Raw genomic sequence first — 22,706 nt, forward strand, 5'->3', positions numbered from 1 at the left:
TCAACTTTTAGCTCTCTCCATGACCAATCAGTGGTGTCGTCATTGCAAGTAAAGAAGCTGACATACAGTGCCACAAAGGGCGGCATTGACACGGTAGACTAGAAGACGCAATGCTATTGTCATTATTGTTATGTAGTACAATATTTTTAGACAGATTTATGTGGAGGTTGACGGAATTTATTGCGCAAAAGAAAGTAGTTAGAATAATACGTGGAGTCAACACATTGTATCTCATTATAATCTGTTTCAGTTTTAGGAATACTAATAGCATACTTTCTGTATATTTAGTTTCTAATGTGATCTGCTGTCAACGATCTGTTTCAATTGGAGAACAAATTACTTTCACAAAATAATATCATAAAAAATAATTGTATCTGTTGACATTTTAATCTGTCTTTAATTCCAAGAGTGGTATTGTGTACCATAAAACTATTTGATAGTATAAGGGGGAAAAATTTCCGTTTTAGGATGTTGCTGCAGCGTAATGCAACTAGCATGACTCTGATGTGGCTATATAACCACTGACACATAGGCAAGACATTACTGTGACATTCATGTATTTCTAATGTGCGTGCAATAAATGTGGAGAAATGAACTATAGCGACAATTTTACCAAATGTGTCCAAACAGGGTAAACATGTTGTTCTTTTCTTGGCTGCCAAAGGACAAACACCAGTAGACTTCCACTGGAGAATGAAGACTGTGTATGGGGCAGCACTTCTGTCGAAAACCACCATTGTGTATAAGGGGCACTGCTGGTTCATCATAATGCATGTCCCCATATCACAAATGTTTTAACAGAGAATTTACGCCCACTCAAGTTGAAGACATTCAAGCACCCGCCCTCAAGCCCTGATATCTCTCCTTGCGATTATGACACCTTCGGTCCCGTAAAAAAGGCCTTGAAGGGCCTGTTGGACAAAGACGTGCAGCAGGTGGCAACAGACATATTCACGTAGCAGGACAAGGTGTTTTGGATGTCTTCAGTGCAGTACGTTGTTGGGATGAAGTACGTCGTTGGGATGATTGCTTCAGTGCTAACGGTGATTTTGTCTGATTGGAATATCGATTCTGGACTGTGTGTTCATCAAACAGAAATTTACTGATCGCCCCTTATATGTCTAGTGGATACAATACCTCCTGACAACTGTTCATACACCAAAGAGGAATATTTGAATGAATGAAAAAAAACTGATAAACTATGTCCCAACAGATAGCTAGCAAGCAGTGTAACATTTCGTGAAATAAACGGAGTATCTACTACTGAATGACTTGTTTATGATAGGAAATAATGTAGGCAAACCTTCTTTGTCAATCAGTCTGTCTATTAGTGGGTACCATATCAAAATGCCTACAGTAGAGCCTGAGATTAGTCTTCACATGTAGACACAAAAAACATGGGGGGGGGGGGGCTTTAATTTATAACATCTTTAAATTATGGCCAAGCTTTGCTGCTCTCTGATATTGTCGTGACTGTGTACTGCACTGCTTGTCTCACCAACTCTCTCTAGTTGACTATCTCATAGCTCCCATATTGCCCTGAGGTGTCACTCTAAATGCCAGCTAAATATAGAACAGATGACAATACATAATTTGCACATACATCATTACCATAAACAATAAATTATACATGTTAACATTCCTTGTGAATCAGTCTATCAGTGGGAAACATATCAAAATCTCTATTCTTGTTCCAGAGAGAGCCATAACATAAAAAACAGAAAAATGTGCTGGATGACTTTAATTTATAGTATGTACTAAATCATATTTTTTTCATTAATATGGTGTGTGGAATATATAACTGACTAATTAGAAACTAATTGCAACAATTGGTAAATATTACTTTTCAGAAAAAATGGTCATCTAGACAGCATATACCCATTTGAGACTCACACATTCTTACATGATAGTGTGGCAAACATTGATGAAAAAAACTTCGCTATCAAGGTGCTACGTGGTTCTGTGATGTATTGGTCACCTGGGTGCCATGTTCTTTGATTTCCAGAAGGCATGTGATACAGTTCCGCTTTGTTACTTAGCAAACAGAATACAAGCTTACTATTGGAGCAGATTTGTGGCTGAATTCAGAATGTTCTAGCAGATATAATGTCGTATGATGTCCTTAATGGGTTGAAATCAAACTGGTGTAAAGTTAATTCCTGGAGTACCCTAAGGGAGTGTTATAGATACATTCCTGTTTAAAATCTATGCGTATTATAAATCAAAGTCTCTAACTGCATTTTTTTCATTCTCTTTGTTGCAGCTAGTCTCAGAAACTACTACAGAGATTTTGATATAATTTATTGTTTGTGTTAATGATGAGTGTGTAATGTGTGTGTTATCTGTTCCATATGTAATTGGTGTTTGAAGTGACATCTTGTGGCAATGATAGTAAATAGGAACAGTTCTGTTAGACAGGAGGTGGTACCTGGGAGGCAAGCAATAAACAGCCGCCACAACTCCAGAGAGCAGCAAACTTGACCAGAATCTATCTGTGTGTTATAAATTAAAGTCCCCAGCTGCATTTTTCTGTCTGCAGGTGAAGGCTAATCTCAGGAACTAAGTAGGGATTTTGATATGGTTGTCACTAATAAATGGACTGATTCATGAGAAAGATTTGTGTATGTCAATACATATTTTAAACAAGTCATCTGGCCATACATACATAGTGCTATCCATGCAAAGCTGGGGCAGGTCTCTAGTATAAATTATCTATTGGATAACTTGGGAAGCTCTGTAAATCATTTAACAGACAATCCTGTTGTCAACAGGTAGGTTGCAATGCCAGAAGACTGTAGTGAAATCCAGGGAGACCAGTAGAGGATCAGTCGTTGGCGCAGTGACTGGCAGTTAACCCTGAACGCAAATAAATATAACATATGGTGTATAAATACATGAACAGATCCATTACTGTTTGATTACGTTATTGATGGAAAAACTACTGTAAACAGTAACAGCTGTAAAGTACATTAGAATAACTGTCTGGGGTGACTTAAAGTGGAATGGCCACATAAACTGGTTGTAGGGAAATCAGATGCCTGACTGTGAGATTCACTGGAAGAATTTTAAGTAAATGTAATTCATCCATGAAAGAAGAGGCTTATAAAACACATGTTCAACTGATTCTTGAGTATTTGTCTAGTGTGTGGTAGTGAACACCCCCACGCCTGCTCCCTCCAAAATCTTCACTGTATTGACAGATTGATCTGTAGCATAGCCTGAGGTCTAGGTTAGGTTGGAATATGTTTAAAAATTGGAAAGTCAACAAATGTGAATGTGAAACAAAAGTTGTGGTAGCAAATTGATCAGTGGTGTAGCCTTGTCACCGTTTGCACCTTATTTAACACACTTTGCCATATTTAACCCACTTTTCATTATAAAAACAAAAACTGCAAGGTAATTTCAGAATAACTGTATTATACGATGGACAAAACTCTGACAAGTATTTTAATGACTATTATGAACATATGAGAAATACACCGAGGCCATGACAAGATTGGCTTCTGCCTAGTGGGCAGGCACATAAAGGGCATAAAAGCTGAATTATAAAATGGAGGACACTTTAAGAATTAACCAGGAGAGATACATGAATTCTCCAAACCCACATGCTCCTATCTTCTGCCTGTGAGAAAAGGACTTCCCTTGATCCCAGATACGAACGCATGCTGTTGTCACAGCGTCTTTTCGTCCAAGTACCATCATAAAGAAATGGCTACTGACAAACAGGTGTCACATAATTGTGTATGAAGAGTGCACTTGCTTCATACAGCTATTGCCAACTCGAGTGCATGTTCAGCAGTGGAGTTTTTGCTGCTACTTTGCTATGGCACTGTAGGATCTCAAAGATTTTCGAGTGGATGCTGAAGCAAATATGCTGTTTGACCGATGGCTTCTGATTATTGTCAGTTTCTGACAACTGAGGACTGAAGTGAAACTGTTTGAGCTAGATGTCTTCAAACTATTTAATAGAACAATAGATGAAATGGGAAACAGATCTCACTTGTGAATTGACTTGTCTAATGTCTTATGTATTAGATGCTTTGTAGACAACAGGGCCAATAAATACAATACAATGAGTAAAATTCCATCTCACTTTAATTTCCTGTCAGAAACACCTTAAATGAGAGCTCTGTATCGTATTTTCAAAAATATCCAGCAGATTTTGGTGGCAAATATAGCAGGAACATCGATAAAGCAGAGCTAGTTAATGAAATAGCAGCTTTCAAATTCCAGTAGAAAGAGCTGATGACACAGCTTCTCAGTAGGCTATGTTGAAGTTGTTTTTTCTTTATTTCTCTTTCTTCCAGAGCACGGGTTATGAGATGCTTATTCAAACATCGAAATAGTTTTAAAGTTTTTTATTACAATTCCAGTGACTGCAGCATCTTGTCAATGCAGTTACAGCAAATTAAAGACGATAAAAAATGATTTAAAGTTGAGTGTAAGTGATGTAGAGTGTCATCATTCAACTCTCTTGGTGACAGCATTTTCAAAATTTTTAGGTGTGTCCATTGATGAGAGGTTAAACTGGAAGCAACACATTGATGGTCTGCTGAAACGTCTGAATTCAGCTACATATGCTATTAGGGTTATTGCAAATTTTGGTGATAAGAATCTCAGTAAATTAGCTTACTATGCCTACTTTCATTCACTGCTTTCGTATGGCATCATATTCTGGGGTAATTCATCGTTGAGTAGAAAAGTATTCATTGCACAAAAACGTGTAATCAGAATAATTGCTGGAGCCCACCCACGGTCATCCTGCAGACATCTATTTAAGGATCTAGGGATCCTCACAGTAACCTCACAGTATATATATTCCCTTATGAAATTTGTTGATAATAATCCAACCCAATTCAAAAGTAATAGCAGTGTGCATACCTATAACACCAGGAGAAAGGATGATCTTCACTATGCAGGGTTAAATCTGACTTTGGCACAGAAAGGGGTAAATTATGCTGCCACAAAAGTCTTTGGGCACCTACCAAGCAGCATCAAAAGCCTGACAGATAGCCAACTAACATTTAAAAATAAATTAAAAGAATTTCTAGATGACAACTCCTTCTACTCATTGGCTGAATTTTTAGATATAAACTAAGTAAAAAAAATAAAAAACTTAATCACTAGTGTCATGCAATATTTTGTGTAATGTAATTTCTTGTACAGACATCTTTTATTAACCTGACACGTTCCACATCATTACGAAGTGTCGTATTCATGATCTATGGAACAAGTATTAATCTAATCTAATCTAATCTACAGCTGCTAAATTTGACTTCAGTGACATAACCAGTGAGTTTACTCTACTCAAAGCAAGGGAACTGAAAACAAAATTATAATAAAAATGTAATTCTTGGCAGGAATGTGTCTCTATTTATAGCCCTCTATCTTGTATTTCTAGCTAATAATTTATGCACTAATAATAATTTATGAGGAGCAAATAAAACATTTCTTTACTATACATGTCACTAAAATCAATCTGCAGTAGCTGACCTAAAAAATAACATACATTTTGTTTTACTTTCAATTTTTATATAATTTGTAATTTATTACTACAACCATACATTCAATTAGTTGTGTGCAGTATTTTGCATCTATTGCTGTAGTGCAACCAACTGCTTCCTTCTTTTAATCAACTTGTGTGTATATTTCTTTTCCCCCAGTTTGATTCAGTACCACCTCATTAGTTATTCAACCTACTCATTTCATCTTTAGCATTCTTCTGTAACATTGCAGTATGTCTTGTTGGTTTCCGCGGTAGACTTGTATTTTGTAAAATTAGCTTTCAAATATTTAGTCAGCTTTTCAGATTAATGTGTCTCAAAATAATTTCAAATAAATATTGAGGAGATTCCTTTCCATTCCTCTCAGGCAGAGGAGGTAGTCACCCACTACTAATGGTATCATTGGCAATAATTTGTTGAATCTCCTCTGGGTAATGTAGCTCTAGCTGGAGCTGCATTTACATTCACACTTCACTCTGGCAGTGGAATGTACTAATGTTATCTGATGATCTTAATCTCCAGTCGTGGATACTATGCAGGAGAAACACCTGACAGTTATTCTTGCATGACATTTATAACAATTATACAGGCTGAGAGACAATATGATGTTTGGTTCTCACAAGACCTACACGTGTGACAATAATTGTCTTGTATATTCTTCCTTTGCTATTTTTTTTGTCCTCTCTATGCCATTCAGTTTTGTTTCAAACTATTCAGCAAATTCCAAACGCCATTTTAGACACACAGTTAGTACGCTAATCAGATTTGAGTATTCTGCTATCGTGTTTATGCTTGGCCAGTACACAAGTGCTTCAAGCTTGATCATGGGCTGTAATATTCTTCAGATAACATTTCTTTCCATTGGTGAAAAAGAAATATACTTTAGATTTTATTTTATTTTTTCCCCATATTTTTATTATTGTAAGTGTTCACTAACTTCTGTTCAATAAGCTTAGAAAGAATGCCATGGAGAAATGACTGTAACCTGCACTGTGTGTCTCACATTTTATACAGAATCTTTATTTCAAATGAAATTGTTTTATTAACTACAGACAAAACTCACCCTGATCCAAAGCTAAATTCTCTAGATGATGGTGATGTATATATTCTTGATTATGGTGCTCTGTTACCAATGATCAATGTTATTCTGATCTTTGACAGTTTTCATAAGATAATTAGCGTACTGTGAATCCATTATAAGTATTTCCAACTGATAAGATGAGTGAGGTAGTGTAGTCCTAAGGTGCTGGACACACTTTCTGGGTGAGTACAGTTCAAATTCCTGCTTGCCATCCTGATTTAGGGAAAGACATCACCAATTCGCTTCTCCAGTCTGAGCTTTTACTCAGTCACTAATCATCATTAACAGGACATTAAGCTCAAACCTGCTTTCCTTTGTTTGTCTCCAACTGGTGGAATAAATGTCCAGAAGAGCACATGTGCAAACCCTTGAACGCACTTGTCTCTTCTGGAATGACACTTTGTGCTTAACTGAAGAACCACTATTTCCTACAGAGCTTTTTAATGTCGCTCATAATTAGTTGTAGGAAAGCTGTTTCATGCCTTGATAAAAATTTGACAGAAAATTTGTTAAATTTAACATCAACACCTACTTCCTTATAGGTTTCCTCACTCTGCCACCCAGCCATTACTTTTAAAGAATATTTGGTCCTGGTAACAGCAATTAGTCTCACTGATTTCCATGAAACTTTCTAGCTTTTTAATGGTAATACATTATTTTAGCTCCTGAGTACTATCGTAAGATTGTACATGCCTGAGGCTTTTGTATGTCATTGCTTCCTGTGCAGCTCATGCTGAGAACCTGAGTGTTGGCTTCCTGTGGTACTGCTTTTATATAATGAGATTTCTCCTCTGTGGTCTAATTCTCACCATTGCTGGCCTAGAGTTTGAGTCCCAGTGACCATTTCAGTCTTTTAGTGAGGAAAAGGTCTAGAAGAAGATTCACTCAGCCTCACAAGACCAAAAGCTGCTTAATGTAATTGTTAGTATGCATGTAATTGTTAGTATGCAAGGCCCCAGTGTCAAATTGAAGGGCTCCTGTCTGGCTGGGGCCATATGCCACATGCCCCACCCCCTTTGTATTGCATGACGGTAAGCGTTGTTAAAGTTACTCAAAAATTCTGGACAGTTATGGACAAGTTAGTTCAAACTGTGATCCTGTGTAATTTGGGTTTTTGTGGTTTATGGAAATCACCTCTTCCTTCCCATAAATTGGACAACTGCTCTGTTTACAAATGTAATCTTGTGTTGTATGATCCTTTAAACTCTCTTTGAAAATAAGTCTCTCTCTCTCTCTCTGTGTTGTGTGTGTGTGTGTGTGTGTGTGTGTGTGTGTGTGTGTGTGTGTGTGTGTTTTTTTTTTTTAGAAATACTCTCATATATTTTATCATGAATCTATCTGTAACATATCACTTCTGCTAGTTGGATCTAAAAAGCTGACATTTATCATGCATTTGACATTTTTATAAAGATGCACATGTTGCTACAACATAGTGAATGTGTGTGTCTCAAACCCTCTTTGATATTCTTGATAGCTGATGAAATTTGTAATTCACAGATCACCAGAAAAATCGAAGCAGGCATTAAAGAAAGAAGCAAAAGAGGCAGCAAAGAAAGCAAAGAAAGAAGAGAGATTACAGCAAAAGGTATGGTATTTTCAGATTCTTTGGTCTGCAAAAGTTTGTTGGTGTATTAATACAATTACACTTTCTTTGCTGCCATTTTAATGTTGAAACTTTTTTGGGGGATGTATAGTTATACAGTAAGCATACTATCTGCACTGTATTATACATGCCCAGTTCAGAGAGTGTGTGCAGAGGCTGGTGAACCACCACTCTGGATTCGGCGATGTATCCTTTTGGCTCGACAGGTGCTGAAAATCTCAGCCTCACCTCAGTCATTGGCATTTAGTTCAGTGATCCAACCCACCTTCGAACAACTGTTCAGGAATCTGCCCCTAGCGACCAAGTCATTTAGTATACGTAATACAGACTGTCTCAAAGATCTGGATCTCTCGGGCATGAAAATAGACACCCGGGGATGGAATGCATTGCCGCCTTGGTGTCTTCAGAGGCCCAAAGTGATATTAAGCTTGACACAGTACACGAAAAGTTGTACTTCAGATTTGGTTTTTACAACTATGTTTTCATCTATTTTGAGTATGTACCATAGTTTGATTGTTATTTATACAGATGGATCCCAACAGGGGAATGCTCTCTTTGTTCTGCAGTTTTCCCTGACATTGTTTTTAAAGTGCGTCTTCCAGAACAATTTACAAATTATGATGTGGGGTTATATGGCATTCTGATGGCACTTGAGAGGGTTCACAGACATCTCCGTATGAGTTTTCTTGTGTGTTCCGACTCTCTTAGTGCGCTGCAGGCATTTCAACAAATGTATCAGGTAGACCCACTGATTCAGCTCGTCCACGACTCCTTAGAGCAGCTCCAACACAATGGGAAGGAGGTGATCTTTTGCTGGGTACATGGCCACATTGGGATACAGGGTAACAACGTGGCTGATAAAGCTGCCAAGGAAGCATGTTGGGATGGTGCTGCCCATCAATGTCCCATCCCATTGCATGCCATTATCTCATTTTCTGACAGATGCATCATGCATCAGTGAGAGTCTGAATGGTTGCAGGTGACAGACAACGAACTGCAGTCGCTCAAGCTGGCCGGGGTAGCTGAGTGGTTCTAGGCGCTACAGTCTGGAACTGTGCAACTGCTATGGTTGCAGGTTTGAATCCTGCCTCTGGCATGGGTGTGTGTGATGTCCTTAGGTTAGTTAGGTTTAAGTAGTTCTAAGTTCTAGGGGACTGATGACTTCAGAAGTTAAGTCCCATAGTGCTCATAGCCATTTTGCAGTCGCTCAAATCGACCACAAAGGCCTGGCGGACTTCATGTCTGCCTCACCACTCAAAGGAGGTTTTGCTTTCCAGACTGCGCATAGGGCATAGTCCTTTCACACATGGCTTCCCCCTCTTTCAGGAGGATCCACCATTCAGTGAAGTTCATGGCGTGCTGCTTTCAGCTCAGCATATTGTGGCTACGTGTGTCCTGTATACTGATGTTAGGGCAGCCCACAGACTCACTGGAGATCTGCCCACCATTCTCACAGATACCAGTGTTGCAAACAAGAGTGGTGAAATTTTGTGAACGGTCAGGCCTCATCCCTAAACTGGTGGGCTTTAATACATAATAAACTGCTCTGCATGTGGGGACAACCTTCGTCCCCACCCATGACATTTGCATGTTGACTTTTTGTCAGGGCGCTGATAACCATGATGTCGAACACCCCATCACCCCAACTCATCGACATCATATATTGTACATTTTGAGATTTTGTTGCTGCAGTGTGCAGGATGTTCAAGTGGCACATTTGGTATAGTAATAAGTAACAGAATGTTGTTTGTAGATGCTGCCTTTAGCATAATGTAAAATGGAATTTGAGTGTGTGCAAAATTTAGCTCTAAGAGACCCCAGGTCATAATACTAATTGAAATGTGGCATGGGTTGTTCTCAGAAAGAACTTTTCTGGTTCAGTCCATAAACAAAACAAGGAAATCATATCTACTGGAGGTAATGTAACATGCAGGAGGTTTCAAAAGTGGCTTTCCAACGATGTGGACAACCTACTGGTAATTATGCCCATAAATAATGATGAATAGGAGGGCAGTAAATCTCGTGTGTGATGCTGCTGCTGCTGCTGCTGCTTTGACAGGTGACTCGACCTCTTATGAACTGTGAAACGCGTGTGATTAGTCTGGAGCAAGATACAGTGGGTCAGTGTATGGGGCAGTTATTAAACCTGGATTGTTTGTAGAGGTTTGATTAATAATTCTGGTGTTCTTGAATGCTAGTTCCATATGGTGTTCTAGGATGTTATCCAGATTGAGTGGGCACTGATATAACAGTTTGATGGGTGCAGAAAGAGCTTTGTGAAAGATGTTTCTCAGTAAAGGCCATGGCAAAAAATTTAAGTGAATGTATGTTAAATTACTTAAGTCTGTAGGAGATACCGAGCAATAAAGGAAATACTTCTTTGTGTCAGGTTTGGAGAGTAGAGCTTTGAGTGCAGTAAAGTTAATGTGGGACTATGTTTGGAGGAGGTGGAGATTAGTATTTAAAGTTCCATCATTATTGAGGTCATTAGAGGTGGAGCGCAAGCTCGGATTAAGAAAGGATTGGGAAGGAAGTCAGCCATTCCCTGTCAGAGGAACCATCCCGACATTTGTCTGAAGTGATTAAGGGAAATCACAGAAAACCTAACCCTGGATGGCCGGGCACAGGTTTGAACTGTTGTCCTCTCAAATGAGAGTCCAGTGTGCTAACTACTGCGCCACCTATGTTTGGATTGTTACTGCTTTTTGATGTAGTTGCTATTTATGCAGAAACCAAGCCTGTAAGAGTGAGACTATTTGGTTTGAAAGTGGCAACATGTGGAAAAATGAAGATACTTTAGTTCAGTGGTTGGTGTGTTTAATGTGGGCACGTATTTTTATCTAGCCATCAGAGTACTCAAGATCAAAGAATTTAGCATGTTCGGCTGAAGTAGGTGAATGATACTTGGAAAACATTGCAGTTGAATTGACAGAAGATGACTTTGAGTCACTGTAATAAAGATTTTAATGGCCTGACTGGGCCAGATGAAAGCTTTAAGTTAGTATTAACAGGTTATGCAAAGACGTTGTAGAAAACTCTTATGTCACTTCCAGAGTCATACTAGTCCATTTTTATATTGAAATTATGGACTTGGTTTCATTGTATATGTAATATTAAAGTTGTGTGTTTTTATTGAAAGTTAATAATTCAGTCAGTTATCAAATTCCTGTTTAAAAATCAAGTGGCTATGCATTTAGGAGGAGGAGGAAGAAATTTGTGTCTAACGTCCTGTTGACAATGAGGTCATTAGAAATGGAGCAGAAGCTTGGATTAGGGAAGGATGGTGAAGGAAAGTGGCTGTGTCCTTCCGAAGGAACACTCCCGGCACATTTCTTAAGCGATCTAGGGAAATTGCTGAAAATCTAAATCAGGATGGCTGGACACGGGTTTGAACCATCGTCCTCCTGAATGCGAATCCAATGTGCTAAACACAGCACTACCTCCCTCGGTGATATGTGTTTATCAGAGTTATGATGCAAAATGTGTAAAGTAAGGGCAAAAATTCTTCATAATGTAAGACCATAAGATGTTCCCTTCATGGCCACAACTTTTAATGACAAAATTTTTTTCAGTCTTTTGAACACTTTTTGTTAATAGGTATTACAACAGTAATTTGATTGATCTGTTGCGTTTGAATATTTTGCGTATTCTGTTGCAGCCTTTTGTAACAGAAGATTGAAAGTTGAAACAGAATGTTATTAGTGTCTCGTGTTTTTTTTTTAATGATCCCAAATTTTATTTTTTTAAGTGAGAATTTTGCTTCAAGCACAAAAACCTATATCAGCTTCTCTTTTTAGTAAGAATGTGTGTTGCTTGAACTAAAAGAAAATAAACAGAAATACATTTCCTCAAAATGTAGCTTACTTCGAAGATAAATTTCTGACTGGAATCCAAAAATTGTGTTGGCACAATACCTACTATGAGAAATATATAAACAAAGGAAGTGTTGTAGGTTTAAATTGCATTACTGAACATTTAGACATATCACATTTATGGTCTTGAAAATTGATTTTTCTTGTTATGAGATCTGATGTTTTCCTGACATATTTGTAATTTATAAAATTCTCAGGTGCCTGGTGGGTTCTTGTCATAATTACTCTATGATATTTCGGCAGACAGACTATTTGCCATCTTCAGGTGGTTTCATCTGAGCTACCTGAAGATGACAATGAGTCTGTCTGCCAAAATATAGTGGAGTAATTGTGATGTACCCTTTCTGGGCACCCTAGAATTCTACAAATTGTGTGTCTATATTATGAGAATGGAAGTTGCTACTCACCATATAGCGGAGATGCTGAGTCATAGACAGGCACAACAAAAGACTCTCTCAAGTAAAGCTTTCAACCATTGGCCTTTGTCTCTATGTTGTGCCTATCTGTGACTGTATCTCCACTATATGGGGTGTGTGTGTGTGTGTGTGTGTGTGTGTGTGTGTGTGTGTGTGTATGTGTATGCAAGAAATTGATTTTACAAACTTTTATACTCCCTAAGATTTTTTTAGGTAATTTTCTTGCAGTTTCTTGTTCCCACATATTTATGCAATGCTGAAAATCCTTTATCTTGTGTCTTTTTGTTACAGGCAGCCCAAGATGATGCTTCAGAGCCTGATTTTTGTGCAGGAAAGTATGGTCAGCCTCCAATGATTCAGAGTGCGGAAAAGACTCAAAGGAACTTTGTCCATGTTAAAGATATTAAGGATGAGATTGCTGGTCAGTGTGTTTGGGTTAGAGGTCGTTTACATACTAGTAGAGCTAAAGGTAAGTAATAAACTGACACAAAATTTTGTGTCAGTATCAGTAATATGTGGTATTAAGTCCCTTCACATGAATTGGGTGGTCAGAAGCAGTCTGAAAAGCTTGTAAGGTGTTGCATGGTTGGTAGTGCTGAGAAATAACTATTAAGAAAAAAATCTGTACAGTGTGCCGTTTATGAGTTGATTAGCATTGAATTTAGCCAATCAGGATACTGCGCATGCAAATTAAAGTGGTCCACCAGATGCAGTTAGCGTCAGCTGTTCTCACAGCAGTGATGATAGTGCACAAGACTGTTCAGCCTTTGGCTTGGGTACGATCCTTACTACCATCAAATTTTCAATTATTGTAACAACCTGATTGGCTAACTTCACTGCTAATTAACTGAGAAATGGTGCACTGTATCGATTTTTTTGTTCTTAGCAATTATTTCTCAGCACAATTTACCCTGCAGCACCCTTACAAACTTTTCAGATTGTTTCTGACCACCCTGTATATTATGTTGCTTTGTATTGTGTTCCAATTCTTCTTCTTCTTCTTCTTCTTCTTATTATTATTATTATTTTCTTTCTTCCTGTGCACCAACTGACTGAGCAGGCCACATGCCTTGCATTCAACTAACACAGCTTAGAAAGGTGGATTGCTTTCCCTCTCCATCTTCACTGTTCATTTGATTTTTGAAAGTACATCATTCATATTGTGCATGAACTGCTGCTGTGACAGTTGAATGCAATATCATTTTAAGCTGGAATTGTCAGTGTACCAGATGGGTGAAGTTGTGTGGAGCTGAGAACATATTCCTCGGAATGATCCATGAAGAAATTTCTACTGGTTGGTGAAAGTGGAGAGCCCATTAGTGTACCATTCATCATTTCATAATATTCACTGCCCCATTAAAGGCAACATTGGTCTTAGAGAACAAAGAGAATAGCCACAAAACACTATTTGAGAAGACAAAGATCTTGGTACTTGTGGCTACTTAATGGGATTTCACTCTAAGAAAAAGCAGCGAGTTTCACTTACGGCTCAATAACTTTCAACAGACAAGAGAGCTACACACCTTATGAGGCATAGTGTGGCCTTGGACACAGAGGAAAATGCTTATCTGTTCCAGGTCAATGGGAGTAGCCGTTTTGAATGTAGTGTTGGCCCCTTGCACCTGCTAGCACCATTGCATCCACGGTGGGCTGATGCTGTGTCAGGCTGCTTAACTAATCTTTCTGCACCTGTGGTAATTGTGCCCACCTCTGGAACATACTGAATGCTGCTCTCTTGCTTATATGTGGCATACATCTTAGTTATTTTACCTGTCATAAGCTTTCTCTTGAGGATGATGGCTGTGAAAATTGTTGAAAACCTGAGAATTTTATCTCCCTTGCTGTTGCTTGAAAACTGAGATTATTTTATCTGCCTGTAGTCTTATTTATTAAAAAAATGTTTTTTACCTGTAATGGTTTGTAGTGGCATTCCTTTTGTGGGTTGGTAAGTATCAGTCATGATACAAAATAATCTTGTTCTGTTGCGTGTGAGGACAATGAATAATTAATTCTCTTTGTTCACTTTCCCCCTCTGCAGTAGAGTTATTCTTACAGCTTTTTCCTAAAATCAAAGAAAAGTGTACCAAATATGATTCAATTTTCAAAATTTTCTTTGTATTTTAGGTGATATGATGGTTTCCATTAACACAAAGGACATTTCTTAGCTGAGGCTATATTTGCAGACATTATCATTCATTGATCAGTAGTGTAGTCTGTGAAGTGACTTGTATTGCAATACTGTGAGCTTAAAATGTTTTATGGATGTAACCTTCAATCATGTATCTGGTTCTATGTCTTACTTTTACCACACAACATATCCCTCATAAACCAATGTTGAGAGTGTCCACTTACACCTTTCTGCTTCCTGCAATAAAAGCACTCAGTGGTATGCATCACAATTGGTGTTTTGATACAGTACATTGTGTTTACTGATGATGAAAGGACAGCCGAGTGTTTGACAAGGACCTTGTACATTATGCTGGAGGAGAACATAAAAAGTGACTTGGTTAAATACCTCATGGTTGTTCTCAGTCCATCGGTCAGAAAATATGAATACAATATATCGGACTCCACTGACTTCATACAATTTTTACAAGTATTACTTATTTTGGGCAGGGACATTACAGTCTGTTCCAGTGTTGTTGCCTCTCACAGATGGGTCTGTGACAGACTCGCAGCTTGTTACCTGGAAATTTGATACACCTGTCGCTAAACTCTTGAAACATTTGCTTACATTTGCTTATTTTCTATTCAGTGGAGAGTGAACAAAGTGATGATATAGCTAGGGGCAGCTCTTTGTCACCTGTGGTTGTCAGTACTGTATGTTCACAGAGAACTTCAGGAGAAACTACCATTGAAACCAACCTGTTTATTTTCATATGTAGACAATACCTTGAAGGTATGGATGCAAGGCAAGTGGGATTAAATAAGTATTGTTATCTGAGCTCTATACATCTAGATATCAAGTGAGAAAAAAGACTGACAACTACTGTTTCTCGATTCTGGAGGGATGCAAGACTGCCGCATCACTTGGTCATAATGTTGGCAGAAAGCTCACTCACATCATTCTCTATATACATGGTTTGAGTTGTCACCATATAACATGTAAAAACAATGGACAGGGCAAGCTCGTGCATGGAGCCTCCAGTTTTTCTAACCAGGAAAATCTAACATGAGTTACAGTGTCTGAAAACTATTTTCAAGAATGATAAAGTAATTGCCAGAAAGGCCTGTTTTCTGTCCCAGACCGTGTTGCAGACGAGTTTGCATTGGAATGACTGTGTGTTTCACACTATATGCTAGTTCTAAATCCAGATGTTCTAGAAAAGAATATCAAATTTTTCTTTTGCATATGACAACTCCATAATAAACAGAGGTGTTTGTGAGTTATGAGAGTCAATGCATCTTGTCAACAATCTAAAAGTAGCATATGACACTGATCTTTGAACCTTCCTTCAGAGTTTACAGCAGAGAAGTTCTAAAACTTTTACATTAATCTGGTAAAGATGATGGTGGTAGATAGCATAAGAGCTGGGTTGTGATTGCATAATTATATGCTATTTACAGAGTATATACTTCCCCGGACAACCAGGAAATCCGGGATAAACCAGGGAAAAAACCCAAGAATTTTTAGAATTCCAGGAATTTTTCATTGTTTTAGTTTTCAGTTAAATTTTTGTCATTTTGGCTAGTAAGAACCGATACTCTACCAAAGGATATCACTGTATCCCACTACTGCAGAATAACACTGCAGTAACAAAACATGAACGAGAGAAAAAAGAAAATGGAAATAAAACTTAAGTTGCAAAGAAAATGCGCCATATACAATGACAAAACACAGTGCTCATACAAGCGTCTGTCAATAGCAAAGTGTGTCAAAGGCTTTATAAAGTCTATGCAATGCTTCATAACAAAAAATTGCTTCCAATGAGCATGACGTGACAACTGTTTAAATTAGATTCGTTTGAGCAGTTGTGGGTGGCCTCTTGCACATGTGCAGTTGCTTCTAGTTGCAGAAGTGTGGCTGGGTGGCACTATCTAGTATTGCCCCGGTTCAGAAATATCGTAGATCCGGGGCTGATGCACAGAGCAGTTTGAGTTGTGGTGGGGAGGTGGGTCGTCTCCACGTGACCTGTGTTTATGTTCAGTGATTTTTTTGTTTCCTCTTTGTTTATTGCTCTCATGTTACACGAAAACAAAACTGATTTTTGTGGTCAGGTGCTAGCAAATGAATTAAAATATGTTATTAGTTTCAGATTTTATTTCCACCTTTCTGACAGTCAAGCATTAATCGCCTTGTAGAATGATGAAGTTATTTTTGTTGGTTTGCTAAAGAGATTTGGCTTTTATTAATCTTTTCCACTGAGTCAGTCAATTTCTTTGAAATGAAGTGTTTAATTTACACTATTTGGCTAGTTTCAACTGTTTGCTGCATTTCAAGTGCACATATGGCATTATGCCATAATAATGAACCAAACATGAGAATACGGTAATGGCACTCCAAGAAAATTTTCACCCGAACCTGGACATACGAATGTGCACTTTAAGCCGAATTATGCATTTTAGTATGGTTCATGAAATTGACTGACTGCATCACGTTTCCTATGTTGTTATCAGCTGGTGAGATCACGTGACATGAGCTATGACTGGTCTACAAAAGTGCATTGCAATCTCCATTTCAATGCTTTGGAAAGTAACATCTGTAATACGAAAATATGCAGTGTACATGTTGCTGCACATCAAAGTTTCAGTGAAAACGTATAAAACGTATTGTCCCCCCCCCCCCCCCCCCTCCCGTTTCGTTTTCTGGCGTGCCGGAAAATTCTATGTCGGTATATAAAACCATAACCATTCAAATGACTGGTGAGTTTTCCAGTGCTGAATAAGAGAATACTGTCACTTAATGTGGAAAAAGTGTATCTTCACCTGGAAGAAAGTGTATTTTTAACCGGGAAATCCGTGAAATTTTTTTTTTTCCTTGTTCATGTTTATACCCTGTATTTAGCACTAATGGGTTAAGATGAACAGAATCACAATAATTTGCGTACATAAAATCTTGTACTGTAATTTTTTGAGGCTGTCATGTCTTTGGTATTCAGTCACATTTGAACTTAAGAGGTTTACAGAGATAAGGCAATGAGTGAATCACCAGGGTGCAGGTGAATGTGTGTGTTCAGTTGATGCTAAACCAAAAGATGGTTCACATTGAAGACTGGAGTGGGTGTCTTAGGTGTAATTGACAAGGAGTAGTGCATCAGTTGCAGAAGACAGCCTTTCATTGTCACAACGTTCTCACTCCAGCATCTTTAAATTTTGTGAACAACTCTCCATGAAATCATCTCTGCCAGTTGTAGTGTAACTTTGTATGTGTCCAAGGGGTTACTGATAATGCAGAAAGACTAAAAAAAAAAGAGCTTTGGGGTTTCATTTGACTTCTTGTCCTGGTACGAAACTAAGGTGATGGATGTGAACAGCCATTCAGTGCGAGTGTGCAGGGGGGGGGGGGGGTGTAGGTAGGTATAGGCACAGGAGCAATAGTTTTTCGTTTGTGGTGTCAGATATCATTATTTCTAGAACAGTATCTTGTACTGGGTAAAGTTAATTTTACGCGACTGTATTTGAGCATTCAGGCCACTGTATTCATGAGTGCCTTTGTGGTATATATAGTAAAAATTCTTTAATATTGCTTTCAGTGTTATGGAAGGTGTTGTTATGATTCTGTTACAGGAAAACAGTGCTTTATTGTTGTTAGACAGCAGGAGTACACTGTGCAATGCCTGTTTGCCGTGGGAGAAAAAATTAGTAAACAAATGGTGAAATTTGCTTCAAAGTAAGTCATTCATCTTCAGTTTTCTGATTCATAATTATTGACACTCTTTTCCTGTTGTTGTTGTCATGTAAAATCATTTTACATTGTGGAGCATGCTAATATTTAGTTATCAATTATTTTGTGATTGCCGTGAAGGTTCTTAATTAAATATGTGAAAGTGGCAACCTAAAAATCATGCCAAGCACCTATACCACACAAATGCCTTATTTTTGATATCATGTTCATAAGTATTTTTGCCTTCTAAGTGTGCCACTACTTCAATGTCATAGTCACATATCAGTCCAGCAGTGATAGTGCTATTCCAGATTCCTCTTTAGTCTCCCAAAACCTGGAATTAATTGAGTCCAAGATGTATAGAAGTTGGTCAAGCAGCTCCAAAATCGATTTGCTATCTCGGAAAAAAAACTGCTCTTATTACTAAAGAAGAATTTGGCATTGGGCTTTAGTGTGATTTTTATACTTTGAAGCTTGTATTTGCACTGTTACTAGTTTCATCAAAATCAATCAACTCAGTGGCAGTGCATGAACAGTTAACAGCAGATATCTTATTGCCTTATGGCAGTTAATGTTATGGATGGAATTGAAAATTATCTAGTGGTCTAAGGGAAAAAAACCATAAGCATTTAGATAATATCCCACAATAGGGTACAGACTGTCAGTTCACCTGTATCAACAATACAGTTATATTGTACACTACTACATTTATAGCTTATTTATCCATGTATATAAATTTTTCTTGTTGAAGGTACCAACACATAGAGACCTAGTTCCTACACTTACAGGATCATCCACAAACTATACCAGAGATGTGGCGCGCACACACACACATTTGAAGTGTAAGCCAGTGTCAGTTGACTGAGGAGATACTTCCAGGCCAAACTACCTTAGGATTACAGCTCCAAGTCTCAAATATTCTTGGAAAATAATATTGACAGAAAAATAAAAATGAACAAAAAATAAAATAAAAACATGATATGCCTCAAAACTGTGAGCTGGAGGTATGAAGCACCCATGGATAGGATACCATAGATGTGAGAGACCTGTTTTTGTGACATGTGGCCAATCTTTTGTAACATGAACATACTTAACAAGTAGTATATAAGGCAGGCTGGGCATTTTAATTCATCAGTTTCATAGGCATTATACAACCACAACTATTTAAGGTGACCAAGTGTAGGGCAGTCACTTGGAATTATCAGAGGCACCAACATACAGATGTATTAGAGAATATGACATACTTAGCAAGTAGTATATAAGGTATGCAGTACATTTATACATAACTTTCACAGCTATTCTTAAAACACAATTAAGACTATCAGGTTTAGGGAAGCAGCTTTGGATTATCAGAGGCACCATCATAGAGACATACTTATTAAGAAAGTTAGGTATAGGGGTGTGCCCCATTGGATTAATGACGAATCCAGTAATGATAACCTGGTTAAGTGCAACAGTAAGGGGCACTACTAAAAAGGAATGAAACATACTAACCTATTGGAGTACATCATTAAGTACCTAATGGATAAACTATATAAAATCACCCAAAAAGAGCAATGCATCTATAATAATTTATCCACCATTGGGTTCTATGGTGCTCAATTATGTGAGAATAGCCTTATGTTCTACATCACATTGTTCCAACACTGTCTCACTGTAGAAAAAAGTGTTCTTCATATGTGCCGGTTTCAGTTTTTATACATATTTTATGCAGTTAATTTAAGTTAGCTGACAAGGAGGACCATTCAACTAATGCAACTTTATGAGCAAGCTCCAAAGTTGCACACAATATTGCAAGAAGTGTTATGCAATTTTCAGTGGGGCCCCTGTTCAAATCCTATTTGCTGGCCATAGCAGAGGGCCAGAGCCAGGAGGGATAAGAAAACTTGTAAGAGTTTGCCTTTCCAAGCAAACAGTTTCTTGTTGGATCCGATACGTATGTGGCTCTGGAAAACCAACTGAAGAGAAACGTCAGACTTTCATTTCTTATTCATTAGCATTTTATGAAACTACCAATGTAACTGACTAACTATGCACAGCATGCAATATTTGTATGGGCTGTTGACTCCAAATTACAGGTTTTCAAGGTACTATTAGATGTTATACCTGTGGATTACACAACCATATGTTTGAGGTGGTATGTGAATCCAATGAAATCTTGTGTCTGCCATGGGACAGGCTTTATTCTGCAGTGACGGATGGAGCTCCACGGATGGTTGGGAGTCAGCAAGAATTTGTCTCTCGTGTGGAAGTAAAAATCAAGACCGAAGCTGAGAAAGACTTATCAAGTGTACACTGATTTACCCATTAGGAGGCCCTTTGCATTGAAAGTATGCAATATGGCGACATCATGAAGGTCATGGTACAATGTGCGAATTTTGTAAGACATCATGGTGTCAATCGCCACCAGTTTAAGGGATTTTTGTAAGACCTTGAAGCAGCATATTGTGACATACCCTATCATTGCACGATACAGTGGATTAGTAGAGGCAAAGTTCTCAACATATTTTTTGCTATTCTTGCTGTCGTGTGCCCAAAACCCCTCTACTACTACTACTACTACTACTACTACTACTACTACTTCTACTTTTTGCTATTCAGAAGGAAATCACCCCACTTGTGGAAATGAAAGGAAAAACGCAGCCATCGTTCAGTGATGACAGACTTGGCTTTCTCACTGATATCACAGGATCCTTAAATTTGTCACTTCAAGTAAATGATATTTTTATTGCTCGCATGTATGACAAAATAAATGAATTCATGGACAAACTATCTGCTTGAAAGGCAGCTCACATTTCTCGAAAGCCTTTCATTGCTGTAATTACCTCCTTACTCATGTTTTGTGGGTTATCAGCAAAATATTTTACAACCCTGTCAGTCTTTCTAGACCAGCTTCAGACACCTACTTAACCAAGAAAATGAATTCGAATTGGTTTCCACACCATCTGCTCAAGGACAGATATTACAACACAACCAATTTGTTAAGGTGGTCTCATAATCTTCATGCAGAAAAGTGTCCAAAGCTCTACAGAAATGCTCCTCTATATGTTGTTTTGAACAACTGTTTTTGTTATGAAGAGGGTAAAAACTACAGAAAGATTTCAGCTCCACGACCCAACACTGAAGAATATTCTGCGTCTTGCAGCAATAGTGGGTCTCACTCCAAATATTTCATATCTTGTAATAAACAGAAACGTCTTGTGATTCTTGAGTTTCTCGTAGTGTATTTGTTGACTGCAGAGTCCACGTGTGTACTGCCAGTTCATAGTGTCCGACAAGCACAATAGTTTGGTGATCAGACAGGTCACCATTATCAGGTGTGCTGACAAACTGAGCATCTGAAGGAGCATGGCCTACTATTATCCCCTGGCCCTGCGAGCGTCTCGTCCGTGGCCACACATCAGCGGTCGCAGAGACGCTAGTGTTGGCATCTGTAATGCCGTTAATGTAAGTTCTCCATCCACCCTGGCCCGCAGATGGGTTTGTTTGTTGAGAGTCTCGTTAATTAAACTCAGTGCTGGTTTCCAAGCCTTGCTAAGATAATAGCCACAATCTCATTTGATGAGATCATCACTGGTATGATTTTTTTATGGCCTCTCTAATGATGCTGTCTCAGTATTTGAAAGTCTGTGCCAAGATACTGGTACGTTCATACTTCATCACATGTTCTCGGACGAACAGTGCTCTATGACTGCTGACTTGTTGGGTTACATCAGTTGAGTGTGCCTCTGGTGTTCTCCAAAACAATCTTCAACTGTGTGCTTTGTGTGTCCAATATACATCATCCCACATTGACATAGAACCTGGTATATACCACCCTTCCTCAAACCAAGATCATCTTTGACAATTCCCAATAATGCTCGTGTTTTATTGCGCGGGAAAAAGACAGTGTCTACTCAGTGCTTCTTCAGTACGCGTCTGATTTTTCCTGATAGTGCGCACATGTGTTGTATAAAGGCAGTGGCTGCCTCTTCCTCCGTTGCTTCTTCCATCTCCAAAGGCTGTACTGTTGTGGTGGGCTGGAGAGGATGCCTAATCTACCATTCTGGGAGACTTTTTTGACTACAGTTCTGAGGTGTTCTGGCTCATGGGGCAGTCATTCTTTGTCTGAAAACATTACCAGAAGAGAGAGGGCAGCGATTTGGGACCTGTGTGAGAGCCCTGAGATTGTCGTCATACCTGCTGACAAAGGCAGTACTACTGTTATCCTTTCCTTCAAGGACTACATTGAGAACATGCAGATCCTGCTAGGTGACAACTCTTACAGGAAGATCATTGCTGACCCCACAAAAAGGGGGAGAACAAGACAAGGAATCTTCTCAAGGGTGCGGATCCACCAGAGGGTGTAACCGAGAAACTGTTACCTCAAGGACTTGTACTCCATTGTGCCCCATTGTCTGCAGCAT

At 38.5% G+C, this 22,706-nt stretch overlaps 1 protein-coding gene across 1 annotated transcript in view; it reads left to right on the top strand.

Annotated features, from left to right (window-relative positions):
* Nucleotides 1–22,706, top strand: part of LOC126297556 (aspartate--tRNA ligase, cytoplasmic) — a 109,886-nt gene that overhangs the window by 18,556 nt on the left and 68,624 nt on the right. The window contains exons 3-5 of the mRNA XM_049988489.1: nucleotides 8,083–8,170; nucleotides 12,768–12,945; nucleotides 18,204–18,306. Of these exons, the coding sequence (XP_049844446.1) occupies nucleotides 8,083–8,170; nucleotides 12,768–12,945; nucleotides 18,204–18,306 (369 nt within the window). The remainder of the gene's footprint in view (nucleotides 1–8,082; nucleotides 8,171–12,767; nucleotides 12,946–18,203; nucleotides 18,307–22,706) is intronic.

This window comes from Schistocerca gregaria, chromosome X (genome assembly GCF_023897955.1).
Source record: "Schistocerca gregaria isolate iqSchGreg1 chromosome X, iqSchGreg1.2, whole genome shotgun sequence".
NCBI lineage: Eukaryota > Metazoa > Arthropoda > Insecta > Orthoptera > Acrididae > Schistocerca > Schistocerca gregaria.